The sequence below is a fragment of the Sabethes cyaneus genome, chromosome 1 (assembly GCF_943734655.1).
Source record: "Sabethes cyaneus chromosome 1, idSabCyanKW18_F2, whole genome shotgun sequence".
NCBI lineage: Eukaryota > Metazoa > Arthropoda > Insecta > Diptera > Culicidae > Sabethes > Sabethes cyaneus.
This window is the reverse complement of record NC_071353.1, coordinates 47,107,295-47,121,717: the sequence shown is the minus strand read 5'-3', so window position 1 is coordinate 47,121,717 and position 14,423 is coordinate 47,107,295. Positions and strand designations below refer to the sequence as shown.

Below are 14,423 nucleotides of genomic sequence, written 5' to 3'. Positions count from 1 at the left end.
GGCGGAGTACAAACTGAAAGCGGAGAGTGGCGGAGGCGTATAAATCACGAGCTACAGGCACTGCTTGGGGAGACTCCCATCGTACATCTAGCGAAAGTTAGCAGGCTACGGTGGGCCGGACACGTCGTAAGGATGCCGAGCGACAGTGCGACGAAAATAGTCCTCTTCAACAACCCTACCGGCACCAGGAACAGGGGGACCCAACGTGCATGATGGCTCGCCCAGGTCGAAAGCGATTTGCGACTTCTGAGACGACTGAGTAGTCGAATGGCCCAAGATCGAGTAGAATGGAGACGACTGCTTGAAACAGCACGAGCTATCCTGGCTCTATGCTGCTGACGACGATGACGACAGCGCGGTTATGAAGAGGGACACTCTACGGCGAAGTGAAAATTTTTCGATAAATTCCAGGAATTCAACTTGCAGACTTCCCATTTGTTTATAAACTTCAAAGCGGCGTATGATTCTGTTAAACCTTGGCCTTGACGGATGGATTGTCGTGTACAGTTTCCGGGATCGTGTTTCGGCCATTTGGGACATTCCCAGCTAGGTTGCGACATCACAAGTGGAGAGGTTAGAATTACACTTGCAAGCGCTGGCCACTATTTTGCCGTAGGACTGCGTCTTGGTTTTCCATACTGAGTAGAACATTTGAAAGATTTCAAATGCTAATAACTACTATATTGCTGAGTGAAACATAGCTGTTAATATGTCGTTGTATAGATAAAATGTCCAGCAGTTTTATCGTAACATACTTATAATAATCTTTTGTACGCTTACTAGTGAGAATTCATGTGGAATTTGAAGGTCAAATTACTCCAACACATTTACCTTGCGATCGCTTTGCTCCACAGGCACGGATGACAATTAGGTACACCAAGCGATTCAGTTCCAAATGACATGGCATTAGACCACTTTGTAAGTCACACCCCTTGTCCAAAACCTGCTATGTTTTCTGGTATATACAAAGCGGTAAGCTGTTAAGGCTTGTTGTGTCAGTGTCATTTCACAGTCTGAGTAATCAACATAACCGGAAACACGGCAAGCGACAAACGGCTTAAGAACGGCCAATTATCCACACAGCCTTCTCTCTATGGGTTACGTAATATGTGTACGAAACTATACTCTTGTAGTGAAATTATAGCCTTCATACGATGAGAACAAAAGTGATGTCGCTTACTGTCGATAACCATGCGACTCCGTCGAGTAGCACTTTATGGAGAATTTTTATTTTTTTGGATACTAATAAGTTACTGGCAATTTGTTGAACCATTTGTTTATTTTTATAATATAAATATTCTGTAGAAAGATCTCTATTCTAAACATGTGACCCATAAGTCAATTATCATATAAATCGGTGATTATATACAGTTTTTTTTGTGAATTTCAAAACAAAATATCAGGCCGAATTTTATCGTACTAACTTCAACATTCATGAAGGATAGATAAATTGCTATTTTTTCCGTTCAGAACTGCGGAAGCCAAAGCAAATAAAAGACACGAATGCACCAATTGCAGTATGCCTCATTTGCATGTTTCTGCGTTGCATTTTTCATCTGTTACGCGATACATACACACACAGGCAGTGGTTTATGGTACTATTGCAATATTCCAACTTACTGCCAGAATCAATATGCGCTGGAACAAAAAACACGCATTGCGCAGAGGTTTTTAAATGGTAATGCCGTTTTTGATTGAAACAAAATTTGCAAAAATATCCGAAACGACTTTTTTTTAGTAGTGATGACCAACTGGGAAAGCTCATTGAAAATTATGTTGAGCAGTATAATTATTTTTATTAATTATCAAAAAAAATTAGTCTCGCTATTTTCATTTTCAACTTTCATCGTCGGTGTAGTCCCATTACTAATACCGAACTCTACTGTCGATTCTGGCTTTCAAAATTGTTACCAGTTTCCAATTTAGCCAGAAAAACATGCGGCTCAGTCGGTTTAGTGCGTTTTAATTTCTAATCAATTTTATTCGCAATGAAACGTAGGAGCCCAATCACGGCTTGCGCGGCGTAACATTCCTACCGAAATTCAGTCAATTTGATTTCCATGAAATTCTACTTGCGCTGCGGTCCAACAACAAATCATTCCGCACCAACAGAATCGAATTTAACCGAGTATGCGGAATACGGTGCACAAAAGGGTAAATTTAAACTGACTGCCCAAAATAACCCAACCCTTGCACATTCACCTTCAATCGGGATCCAATTTTTGCAGTGTAGATATGCCTGGTGGTAATCGATTTTTATTGCTCTGTTGATTAAAGAGTATCGCGATTCGTTGTGAACGGTGAACCAAAATGGCAGCGGCTGGATTCATTGGATGAAACCGACAATTTCTGCCTGCCTTTTACCGCTAACGAAAGCCTTGCCGTCCCGATCCGCAGATCGTATAGATCAAAGCATCCGCCAGTCTGCCCGTACGTGTGTTTTTTTTTATTATTACCATGCCCATTCACTCTTTTATGGCGCTCGGTTATTGATGAACCGAGAGTTTGGCAGGATACATCCGCATCCGGTTCCCGTGTCGCCATGACTCGGTTTGTTGGATAAATATATGCAGATAAAATATTGATATTTGTGCGGTGTTTAATGCCACCGCTAAAAGCTTCGCGGAACGAGATGTCCTCACTCGTTACGACACCGGCAACTGTATTCCTGACGTCAATCAGTGCGGTCGTGGTATGGAATCGCCATAGGGGAGACCGCAGTAGGATATTTTTTCCGCACTGCGTTCAGTTTAGTTTTAGTTCTGTAAAACCTTTCAAAAGCAAAAATGCCAGCGAGATGAACATGGTAGTAGTTACTAAAAGTAATGGACAACCGATGAAACAACAGATGAACTAATAAATGCTTTATCGATAATATAAATTTTAGATTCATTGAATTGGACCCCAGCCGCTTGTAAATCTGTCTTCTTGTCGGTAATCCCTATAACGCGAGACAAAGCCTTTTATGCGTTTTTGAACCTCCCCCTTAGCATCAAGCCATTTGTACAACTGATATCGTTCCAATTGCAAGAGGAACGCATCCCTTTACCCATTAAAATCTTCCTCTGCCCTTGTAAAAAAAACCGCCACTCCCTTTTGTCACAATCAGTATTGATTCCCTTATGCCAAGCGTGACAAGCGTGGTGGAGAACGGCCAAAGCGTTCTGGAGTTATGGCGAAACATAGATACAAACTCACGTTTTACCCGAAAAGAGTAAACCTGTCATACCGGTGATCCGGTGTCCCCTAATCAGTGGGCATGGAAATTTTATGGGCTGGAAAATAGGCAGGTGTTTGTCGCGCTATTTTCAAATTAAACTGCATGTAATGCAAAACAATAACAAAACCCAGTCTGTGGTTACAGGGGAGACATCTGTTTTGATGGCCGATTTTCTATGTATTGTAGAGGACAGATAAACAAAAAAAAAACAAATACGTTCAATCCTTAACCGATTTTGGAGTTATATCCATGAATTGATTGAATCTATTTTATTAAAACGAATCGAAGTCACACTAAACCAAAGAGTAAATAAATTTTCATGATCTGTTTCTACATTGAATAGTGTAAAAACGTTGAATAGTGTTAAAACAGTCAAGATTTAAAATAAAGAAATAAACTATGGGTTATTATATCCACAGAGAACAGACTAACATATAATTGACGAGAAGTGTGTAAAAATGCTTTTATCGAAGGCTCCAGAACCCAAGACTGGGCATAGTAGGAGGTTCGCATATACACAGCAAAGGATGATACTACTAACGCCATCTCTTATCCCAAGGAGTTACTATTGCTTATAAGTGTTAATGATCACAACCATCTGCAAGGGTGTATGCGTGTGATGTTGATGTACGATGTCATATAATGATGTCACTATAGTTGTGATTCTAGAGTGCTGGCACATATACCTACAACCTAAAAGTTCCACCGTCATCCGTAGAGGGTTTACTGAACCTGTCCGTCGAGATTTGATAGAATTCCAGAGGGACTTTTATGTAATCAACGCTTAATGCCTCAATGGAGCACCCTTCGAGCAATAAGTGACAAACTAAAACGTGACGTCGCTGCCATCGCCCATATGTAACTCCAACACAAAGTAATATTGGTAAAGGCGCATGCATATTTTTTGATGCGTTTGGCAAGCTATTTCTGGAGGGCGCCACTGGCAGATTTTATTCACAAAAAATCGATTACTTTCTCCGAGCCTGTTAATCCGTTCTCTGTGTTAAATCCAGTTAACTACAATTAAGTAGCTTATGTTAACTATTTTGGTTTACGAAATTCACCCGCTATTAGTGGAAAGCATCCAAAATGATTGGTACCGTGTATCCCCGCTGGAATGACCTTCCTTAATCTGAACATTTTTAATCTGAACCCCGTTGGTATGAATGCGTTCACATTAAAAACTGATCAAGCGTCATACACAATTAACCGGGCAAATTGAAAAAAAGCAAAGAACCTTAATACGTTTCCTCTTGCTCAGCAGTTTTGGCAATATAACTCATATGCAACTTATCTCTCTCCACCTCTCAAAATAGACCATTTTAGTTGATACTGTCGAGCAAATTTCCTCTTCTACAAACTGGATGTTCGGAATTCGCGCATATTCGACATGTTTTCAAAACGTTTGTTTTCGTCAAATCAAAACAACGAAGTCATAGAGTGCGCGCCTGGTGCGTATGTGAAAATGAATAGAGTTACCAAATATTCAGATTAAAAATGAATTCACTTGATCTGAACGGGGTGTTTTGCATATTAGCGGGGGTTGAGTGTAGTATGCAAATGCTACTCAGCTAATAAACATCTATATCTATTTATATAAGAGGCTTATGTCTGTACCGAAAACCAGGTCTCTGACAGGACGTCATAAGAGGCTTATCGCTAACTAAAACCAGGTCCCTGACAGGACGTCATGCTTTCATAGCAATGGATTGTATTCTCAGTCGACTGCTGGACTGCTCGATTGCTCAACTGGTTGACTAGACTGCTCGACTGGACTGGTCGATTAGACTGATCGATTTGATGCTCGACTGGACTGCTCAACTGAACTGCTCGACTGAATTGTTCGATTCGACTGAACAGATCGACTTGACTGCTTGACTGAACAGCTCGATTTAACAGCCCGAATGGACTACTCGATTCGACTGCTTGTCACATATGCATGACTTACTACTCGAGTTGACTGCTCTACTTAACTGTACGATTGAACTGCTCGATTGAAATGCTCGATACAACTGCTCGACTGGACTACTCGACTCAAATGCTCGACTGTACTACTCGACTCGACTGCTCGACTCGACTGCTCATCTCGACTGCTCGACTCGACTGCTCGACTCAACTGCTCGAATAAGCCGTTCGACTGAACTAATCGACTCAACTGCTCGAATAAACCGTTCGACTGGACTACTCGACTCAACTGCTCGAATGTACTGCTCGACTCGGCTGCGCGAATGAACTGCTCGACTCGACTGCTCGACTCGACTGCTCGAATGAACTGCTCGACTCAACTGTTCTACCTAATCGCTTGACCCGACTGCTTGACTAAACCATTCGATTCGACTACTCGATTCAAGTGCTCGACTAGAATACTCGTTCCAACTGCTCAACTGGACTACTCGACTTAATTACTCGATTAAACTGCTCGACTGAACTGCTCGATTTAACTGCTCGACTTGCCTGCTCGACTCGGTTCAACTGCTTGTCCGGACTGTTTGACTGAATAGCTTGATTTAACTGCTTGACTAGACTGCTCGATTTGACTGCTCGACTTGACTGTTCGACTCGACTGCTCGGTCCAACTGCTTGACTCAATTGCTTGGCTCGCCTGCTCAGCTCGATTGATTGTCGCGATATCATATGGTCGGTGTTAAATCAGACGGAACCAAGTCGCAAAATTTTAAAAAATTAATTAATGATAGCAAACGATCAAGAATTTTCTAAGCAGCATTTTACTCTAATCAGACTACATAACTGTTGCAAACAGCCAGTAGTTTTTATTCAGTTAAATAAAATCCAATACGACCATAAAAACTATTTGTTTCAGTTTCCGGCTATGACTCTTTTAGGTACAACTTCTTAGAGCTATATTATGCAATATAAGAACTCAAAGAACTAATACAAAGATTAAACATCTTTGCAAACACTGGCCAATGGAATGTATTCGCAGTCTTCGGAATTCTGAACAGACATTTAAATTTTCCGGATCGTAAGATTCGGGCTCAACTAGTGTGTAATAAAGAATTCAATGCTCACCCGCTTACCCGATGGTAAAGAGTTGTGACCCAGTAAAGACCATACAGTAGCAGTAAGATTTATGCCTAAATCATTTCAAGTTTGATCGATATTGATTTTAGTTTGATTAATGCTAAAAAGAATGCAATTCGCTTTCATATTTCATGAACTTTTACCAAAGTATAAATGAATCCCAAAAACTCCGCCTTTAGGGTAGTCGCTCCATTAGTCGCGCAGCTAAGTACAGTGTAATTTCTTTTTTCTTGTTTATTGAGGTATATGCGTCAATTGGGTATTTTAATTTTCCCAAAAAAGTTGCTTTTTTTAACTCATTTGATAGCCCGTCGTTTTCTGAATCTAACAGTTCTTTTTTTATTTTAATTAAGTGAATATTTGATGAAAAAATTAATAAAAATCAAAAATAGAATGATTTGCTGTTTGACAGATATCCACCAAGCCGATTGATTGAAATGATGTCAGAAGTTCTCTTCCTCTCTTCTATCTTTCTAATAGAGCTCTTCATTTTGACCGAGCTTTTGACAGCTCCCATATGAAACCTGTATCGGCTGATGACCATAGTTTATCTATCCACTGTGTTGTCTAAGGCGAGCTGAGAAGAAAAATGGTTTACTTATAAGCTATCGTCTTATCCAAAAAAAAATTTTTAAATGAAAAAAATGCTTTTTTTATTACTTTCACTCATCAAATTTAAAAAAGTCTTCATGTGACTTTACAGTGACATCATATATTATCATAATATGCGAGAATTTAAATACCGCTAAAATACCCAATTAATGCTTGTGGGATATAAATCTATCAAACACAAGGCATCTTGTAAAAGTGGCATTTTAGTAGTTCTCTACAACTTTTTTACTTGGAACGCATGTGCTGTGCTGCCAAGTCTGTCGATAAAGAAAGGTCAAGTTCTTAAGGACGTATAAACGCATGGCTTTGCTTTTTTGCAAGTTATGTGCTGCTGACATTTTTTAACAAAAATATCTCTGAAACTATTCACGTTTGAAACCGCTTGTTTCTTGATCAACCTCTTAGTCATATGAATATCCAGCCATTCCTACTGGTTCTCAAGAAGAACGTGTTTATCTTTGTATATTAAAGATGCAAACGCAACACAATCAGAAGCGATTGTCATTGCTTGACTAATAGCATTTGTCCAGGCCGCTGATGCACTTCGGATGAAGGTCACTACTGCAGTGGAAGTTGTTCACCAAATATCAGGGATTATAACAGCCCTCTATCGAAGAACCTTGATCTTTAATTAAAAATTCCCAGACTTCGGCATAACAGGTGTCCCGAGTCTTTTTTTAAGTTTCGGATGATAGCGGATCGGACAATGTCCTGTTATAAGACCAGCATAAATGACTAGATCATTTTTCAAAAGCTTCAGGATTTTGCGAATCATTGGAACGTTTGAAGAGATAAACCGTTTAGACTGCCTAGCAATGAAAATGTTATTCCAATTTAATTCCAGTTTTGCACACTTCCATAATCCATACTAAAGCTCCATTTTTAAAGTAGAAGAAGATAAAGGTCAGTAAAAAAGCAATATAACTTAACATGACTTCATTTGATGTTGTGGTCGGGCCACCATAGAGCCCAATGATAATCACAATATGACAATAGTCGGAAAAGTTTTGCACAATTCAGTGACATCCTTTCTGCTTGCATCCAATGCATGGTAAAATATTGTATTTGTTAAGTAAAATTGTAAGTTTCACGTCCCTAACATTTTGGATGTTGGGATGTTGGCTGATTAGGGTAAGTTCTTGGACACTACGGAATAAAACGACCAATTGGAGTCCCGAAAGCACTGAAAGGAGTGCCTAATTTGTTGTATTTCTATTTCAATCTATCTACTACCTATGACAGCAAAAAATAACCCCATTGCAATTCGGAATACCTCCGTCAAAAGCGATACCAAAGTTCACTAATATATTGTTTAGTTTATTGATGCCTCAATCTAATTCGGTTCTTTTAAAACAGGTTGAATTAAAATGGAATAAAATTTAAAGTAAATGGAGCCAAAAGTCTGATTTCAAGCACCCCAATTTTCGGCGTCGGGATGTAAAAGTTAAGCACAATAGTCGCCTATGACCTGTATCAGGAATCAGAAAGCTTAGTTGGTGAAGGAAAGTTGAACGAGACTAACCGGATTACTTTAACTTTGCGCACATATGGGGTAATTTAGAGACGTAAACTCATTGAACTGTAAAAAATCTGCCTATCACTAAAGAAGGCAACATAATAATATTGCACTTTATTTTTTTACCCCTTCAAATTTCGAAAATTTTTAAAGGGGGGGCGACATAAACTGTTTTTCAAATTTATGTAAGCCTAGTGAACAGTGGCGCAACTATTGGTACTACCACAACTATTGGATCAACTACCCTACTAGCAAATCAAACATAAAACGGACATGTCAATATATCAGCAAATGAAACCAATTCAAAAGTTGAACCAAACACAGTGTATTACCCTACCGCCTACTTGAGCGGTCGTTTTTTTTCTGTGACGAGAAAATGCACACGTCAAGTACACAATAAACACCACCATAAAAGTCAATAACCCCTCCCACGGGGTACCGACCCCTGGGTTGCAACTTACGTTTTTGCTCAACCGCTTCAACTGCCGTGTTCCTTTCCACCAGGAAATGACCGCTTCCGGTCGAGATCCAGAGCTCTTACACTCGATATCGTACCGTTTATCGGCGGAAACGAATTTCTCCTTAACCAGAATGTGCACAGCCACTGGTTTCACTAATGAAAAAAAAAGTATACGAAAGAGAAAAACAGGTACGTTAGTGTGTGAGTGTCTGTTTGGGGGGAGGGGGGGGGGGGGTAGAATGAATGGGCTCGAACAAATTAAATTAAAAGCTACACTGGTAGACATGACGCTTCACCCGAATCAAACAGAGGCAGCCCCAGATACTTACGGTTGACGTCCAGGACCACAACCTTATTATTCGGAGGCGTTAGATTGGTGTTGCTAGCAACGCACATCAATCGGGCATCCAGGTGCTGTCGCCCTATGTTCGGATAGGAAAGATGATTGACCGTCGTACCGTCCGGTCTGGTTTCGTACGATTCGTCTATCACCGTGTTGTCCAGGTACCATGTGACGTTAGGCCTAGGTCGACCTGAGAACCAAACAAGAAAAAAAAGAGCAAAACACATAAAATGGAGATGGGAATTTCCACATCAGTTCCACAAGGGCATACCTCCTTTCACCTCGCAGACCAGCTGGATGTCGCTCCCCTCGCTGTATGGTTCGACAGTGTTGGTTTTCTCCCGGCGCCGAGAATCGTAGATTACTGGCCGATCTGGCGGAACTGCAAGAAGAGCAAGTGAAAAGTGATTCAATAACATGCTTTTTGCAATGTGGATGCTGGTCTTTATATTTCAACTACTGAGCAAATTGCGATATGAACGTCACTCAAAAGGCTGATAATTGACGCTAGTGCCCTTCCGAATGAGTATTACTCCTGTTGATAATTACTGCACGTTATACACGGAATGTTCTTTGCCAGGTTTTATATGAATGGTTTCCGTATCAGCCAGCCCTTTTTGCACTAGAAAATTTGTTATTCAGAAACCTACTACGCTGCACGTTGAGTGCTGAAAGTCATCAGCAATTATCGCTTCGAGGGTGGAACATTACATGACAAATTACGTTTAATTGTAGTTGCGTACTGTTACTTGACAGTAATTATGTCAGCTCTTGTCTAACCTGTTACACCGATTTATCCCTGTGCTATACATGAACGGTTAGGAATCCCTCGCAGGTATGACAGTTAATAGCTACGTGTGATGCGCGATTTAATTGCAGGTTGTTATAAAAAGGTGGTTTACATCATGCTACAAATTATGAATTCGATCAAAACCGTCAGTTTTGACACCAATGGCATACAGAAGGGCACGGAAATGGAAATGTGAGAAGGGGAATATTAGAAGTAAGCTTTCTAAGTTACTTTCTTTACCCCTAAACAAATCGTATTTGTTACAGTTTGAACACAAATTAGGCGGCAAATTTCAAGTTTATAAAACAGTGAACGAGAGGTCCTCAGCTTCGATATATTAGAACTATAATTCTCATTATTTTACCCATTTTCAACTAATCAAGTACAAAAGTTCCAATATTGTAAGACCTCACGTCAGCAGTCGCCCCATTTCAACGAAAATTACTCAACTCGACTGTTTGTTGAAAAGGCTGATGGCATCCTAGTTTTGACCAAACTCGTGACTTTAGTCATGACCTTGAAATGCGGTCAGGCATATATTAATATTTTTTTGAAACGATGATTCTACAATTGATGAAGGGACGGTAAGGGAAAGTAATGGAGAAGGATTTTTTCGGGAATGAAGGGGAAGGGTGGAAAGGAAGGGGGGGGGGGGGGGGGGGGTAATAGGTAGCTATGGTTAACAAGTTGTCGTTGTGACTCCTGTCTTTTGTCCAATGCTGGAAGGTGCATGGGTCGAACCAAGCTGTAATCAGAGATTATAATCGGATTTGAACCCACAACACCTGCCAGGGCGTGTCGCTCACTGGTACCCGTGTACCTTTGAACCACAGAGGCGCTGGACAAAAGAAGTCTGCACAACCCCCCTTATTAACCATAGCGCGGACATGGGTTGATCTATTTTTAGACACACAAATTGTGCCTCGTCCTCCACCTACTGTAGAAACCACCGACCGAGAAGTTTTAATCTAACGTCATTTTACTTTCAGGACGACGACACTATGCAGGCCCTTACGACTTGCAAGGTACTGCGTGTGACGCTGTTCGTCCGAAAGCGTGTTAGTCCGCGTTTTATGCCTATATTAATATATTAATATATGCCTGACCGCATTTCAAGGTCATGACTAAAGTCACGAGTTTGGTCAATTTTCATAGGAACGGAGCCTTTCTCCGAAGAACCGCGCTGAGAAACGCGGACTAACACGCTTTCGGACGAACAGCGTCACACGCAGTACCTTGCAAGTCGTAAGGGCCTGCATAGTGTCGTCGTCCTGAAAGTAAAATGACGTTAGATTAAAACTTCTCGGTCGGTGGTTTCTACAGTAGGTGGAGGAAGAGGCACAATTTGTGTCTAAAAATAGATCAACCCATGCCGCGCTATGGTTAATAAGGGGGGTTGTGCAGACTTCTTTTGTCCAGCGCCTCTGTGGTTCAAAGGTACACGGGTACCAGTGAGCGACACGCCCTGGCAGGTGTTGTGGGTTCAAATCCGATTATAATCTCTGATTACAGCTTGGTTCGACCCATGCACCTTCCAGCATTGGACAAAAGACAGGAGTCACAACGACAACTTGTTAACCATAGCTACCTATTACCCCCCCCCCCCCCCCCCCCTTCCTTTCCACCCTTCCCCTTCATTCCCGAAAAAATCCTTCTCCATTACTTTCCCTTACCGTCCCTTCATCAATTGTAGAATCATCGTTTCAAAAAAATATCCTAGTTTTGTTGCGAAAAGGTAAAAGTTACCAGTGGAATATGAAATGGAGAAGGCAACTCGGAAGAAGCGTCCAACATAGCTCTGACCATCCCAAGCCGAAAAATCAGTAATGGACGCCAAACTACAAAAAAAAAACGCGTTGGATAATAGGGTTTGTTGTGGAGTTTGACGTCACGCTTAATCGTGATTGGTCGATTCTATCCACACCATGATAAAATTTCGTCATTTCACTAACACCACTTTACCAACATCTATATATGCCGCATTGATCCCAAGTCCCTACCTAGCGCCTCCACATGGCTATACCGAAGAATACTCCAACTTTTCAATTGGGTAGTGGAGGTTAAGGTGCGGAGTTGTGTGGTATACGGCTTCTTATCTTAAAACCATAGTTTTATGCCAACCATTGAACTACACGACTTTATTTTGTTAAGTGTTATCCGCATATTATTTAAACTAATATTTTTTCGAGTGGGTGTTTTTAATCCATCTTCGGAGAACATAATGAGACGCTATGAGGCTTCTGATCTAAATGCCATTAGATCAGCTCCGAAGGTCTGGACTATCACTTAGCCTTTATTAGCAAAGATATTCCCAAGCATGGGAAGCGTTTGGCACAGGAGGTTTTGATTTACTCATACAATTAGATATGACATGTGAAAAAATTAACTTTCTGTAGGAACTAGATAGGAGGTTCATGTATTCAGCAAAGTTGTAGAACTACAAATTTCATTCAACTTTGCCGAAGATACTAAATGTTTACTGTCTGTCTGTCTGTCTGTCTGTCTGTCTGTCTGTCTGTCTGTCTGTCTGTCTGTCTGTCTGTCTGTCTGTCTGTCTGTCTGTCTGTCTGTCTGTCTGTCTGTCTGTCTGTCTGTCTGTCTGTCTGTCTGTCTGTCTGTCTGTCTGTCTGTCTGTCTGTCTGTCTGTCTGTCTGTCTGTCTGTCTGTCTGTCTGTCTGTCTGTCTGTCTGTCTGTCTGTCTGTCTGTCTGTCTGTCTGTCTGTCTGTCTGTCTGTCTGTCTGTCTGTCTGTCTGTCTGTCTGTCTGTCTGTCTGTCTGTCTGTCTGTCTGTCTGTCTGTCTGTCTGTCTGTCTGTCTGTCTGTCTGTCTGTCTGTCTGTCTGTCTGTCTGTCTGTCTGTCTGTCTGTCTGTCTGTCTGTCTGTCTGTCTGTCTGTCTGTCTGTCTGTCTGTCTGTCTGTCTGTCTGTCTGTCTGTCTGTCTGTCTGTCTGTCTGTCTGTCTGTCTGTCTGTCTGTCTGTCTGTCTGTCTGTCTGTCTGTCTGTCTGTCTGTCTGTCTGTCTGTCTGTCTGTCTGTCTGTCTGTCTGTCTGTCTGTCTGTCTGTCTGTCTGTCTGTCTGTCTGTCTGTCTGTCTGTCTGTCTGTCTGTCTGTCTGTCTGTCTGTCTGTCTGTCTGTCTGTCTGTCTGTCTGTCTGTCTGTCTGTCTGTCTGTCTGTCTGTCTGTCTGTCTGTCTGTCTGTCTGTCTGTCTGTCTGTCTGTCTGTCTGTCTGTCTGTCTGTCTGTCTGTCTGTCTGTCTGTCTGTCTGTCTGTCTGTCTGTCTGTCTGTCTGTCTGTCTGTCTGTCTGTCTGTCTGTCTGTCTGTCTGTCTGTCTGTCTGTCTGTCTGTCTGTCTGTCTGTCTGTCTGTCTGTCTGTCTGTCTGTCTGTCTGTCTGTCTGTCTGTCTGTCTGTCTGTCTGTCTGTCTGTCTGTCTGTCTGTCTGTCTGTCTGTCTGTCTGTCTGTCTGTCTGTCTGTCTGTCTGTCTGTCTGTCTGTCTGTCTGTCTGTCTGTCTGTCTGTCTGTCTGTCTGTCTGTCTGTCTGTCTGTCTGTCTGTCTGTCTGTCTGTCTGTCTGTCTGTCTGTCTGTCTGTCTGTCTGTCTGTCTGTCTGTCTGTCTGTCTGTCTGTCTGTCTGTCTGTCTGTCTGTCTGTCTGTCTGTCTGTCTGTCTGTCTGTCTGTCTGTCTGTCTGTCTGTCTGTCTGTCTGTCTGTCTGTCTGTCTGTCTGTCTGTCTGTCTGTCTGTCTGTCTGTCTGTCTGTCTGTCTGTCTGTCTGTCTGTCTGTCTGTCTGTCTGTCTGTCTGTCTGTCTGTCTGTCTGTCTGTCTGTCTGTCTGTCTGTCTGTCTGTCTGTCTGTCTGTCTGTCTGTCTGTCTGTCTGTCTGTCTGTCTGTCTGTCTGTCTGTCTGTCTGTCTGTCTGTCTGTCTGTCTGTCTGTCTGTCTGTCTGTCTGTCTGTCTGTCTGTCTGTCTGTCTGTCTGTCTGTCTGTCTGTCTGTCTGTCTGTCTGTCTGTCTGTCTGTCTGTCTGTCTGTCTGTCTGTCTGTCTGTCTGTCTGTCTGTCTGTCTGTCTGTCTGTCTGTCTGTCTGTCTGTCTGTCTGTCTGTCTGTCTGTCTGTCTGTCTGTCTGTCTGTCTGTCTGTCTGTCTGTCTGTCTGTCTGTCTGTCTGTCTGTCTGTCTGTCTGTCTGTCTGTCTGTCTGTCTGTCTGTCTGTCTGTCTGTCTGTCTGTCTGTCTGTCTGTCTGTCTGTCTGTCTGTCTGTCTGTCTGTCTGTCTGTCTGTCTGTCTGTCTGTCTGTCTGTCTGTCTGTCTGTCTGTCTGTCTGTCTGTCTGTCTGTCTGTCTGTCTGTCTGTCTGTCTGTCTGTCTGTCTGTCTGTCTGTCTGTCTGTCTGTCTGTCTGTCTGTCTGTCTGTCTGTCTGTCTGTCTGTCTGTCTGTCTGTC

General features: G+C 42.0%; 1 protein-coding gene across 1 annotated transcript in view; it reads right to left on the bottom strand.

Moving 5' to 3' along the window:
* LOC128745648 (hemicentin-1) overlaps positions 1–14,423 on the bottom strand; it is a 109,758-nt gene that overhangs the window by 77,649 nt on the left and 17,686 nt on the right. The window contains exons 3-5 of the mRNA XM_053842724.1: positions 9,465–9,575; positions 9,180–9,383; positions 8,852–9,003 (exon numbers count right to left, since the gene is read on the bottom strand). Of these exons, the coding sequence (XP_053698699.1) occupies positions 8,852–9,003; positions 9,180–9,383; positions 9,465–9,575 (467 nt within the window). The remainder of the gene's footprint in view (positions 1–8,851; positions 9,004–9,179; positions 9,384–9,464; positions 9,576–14,423) is intronic.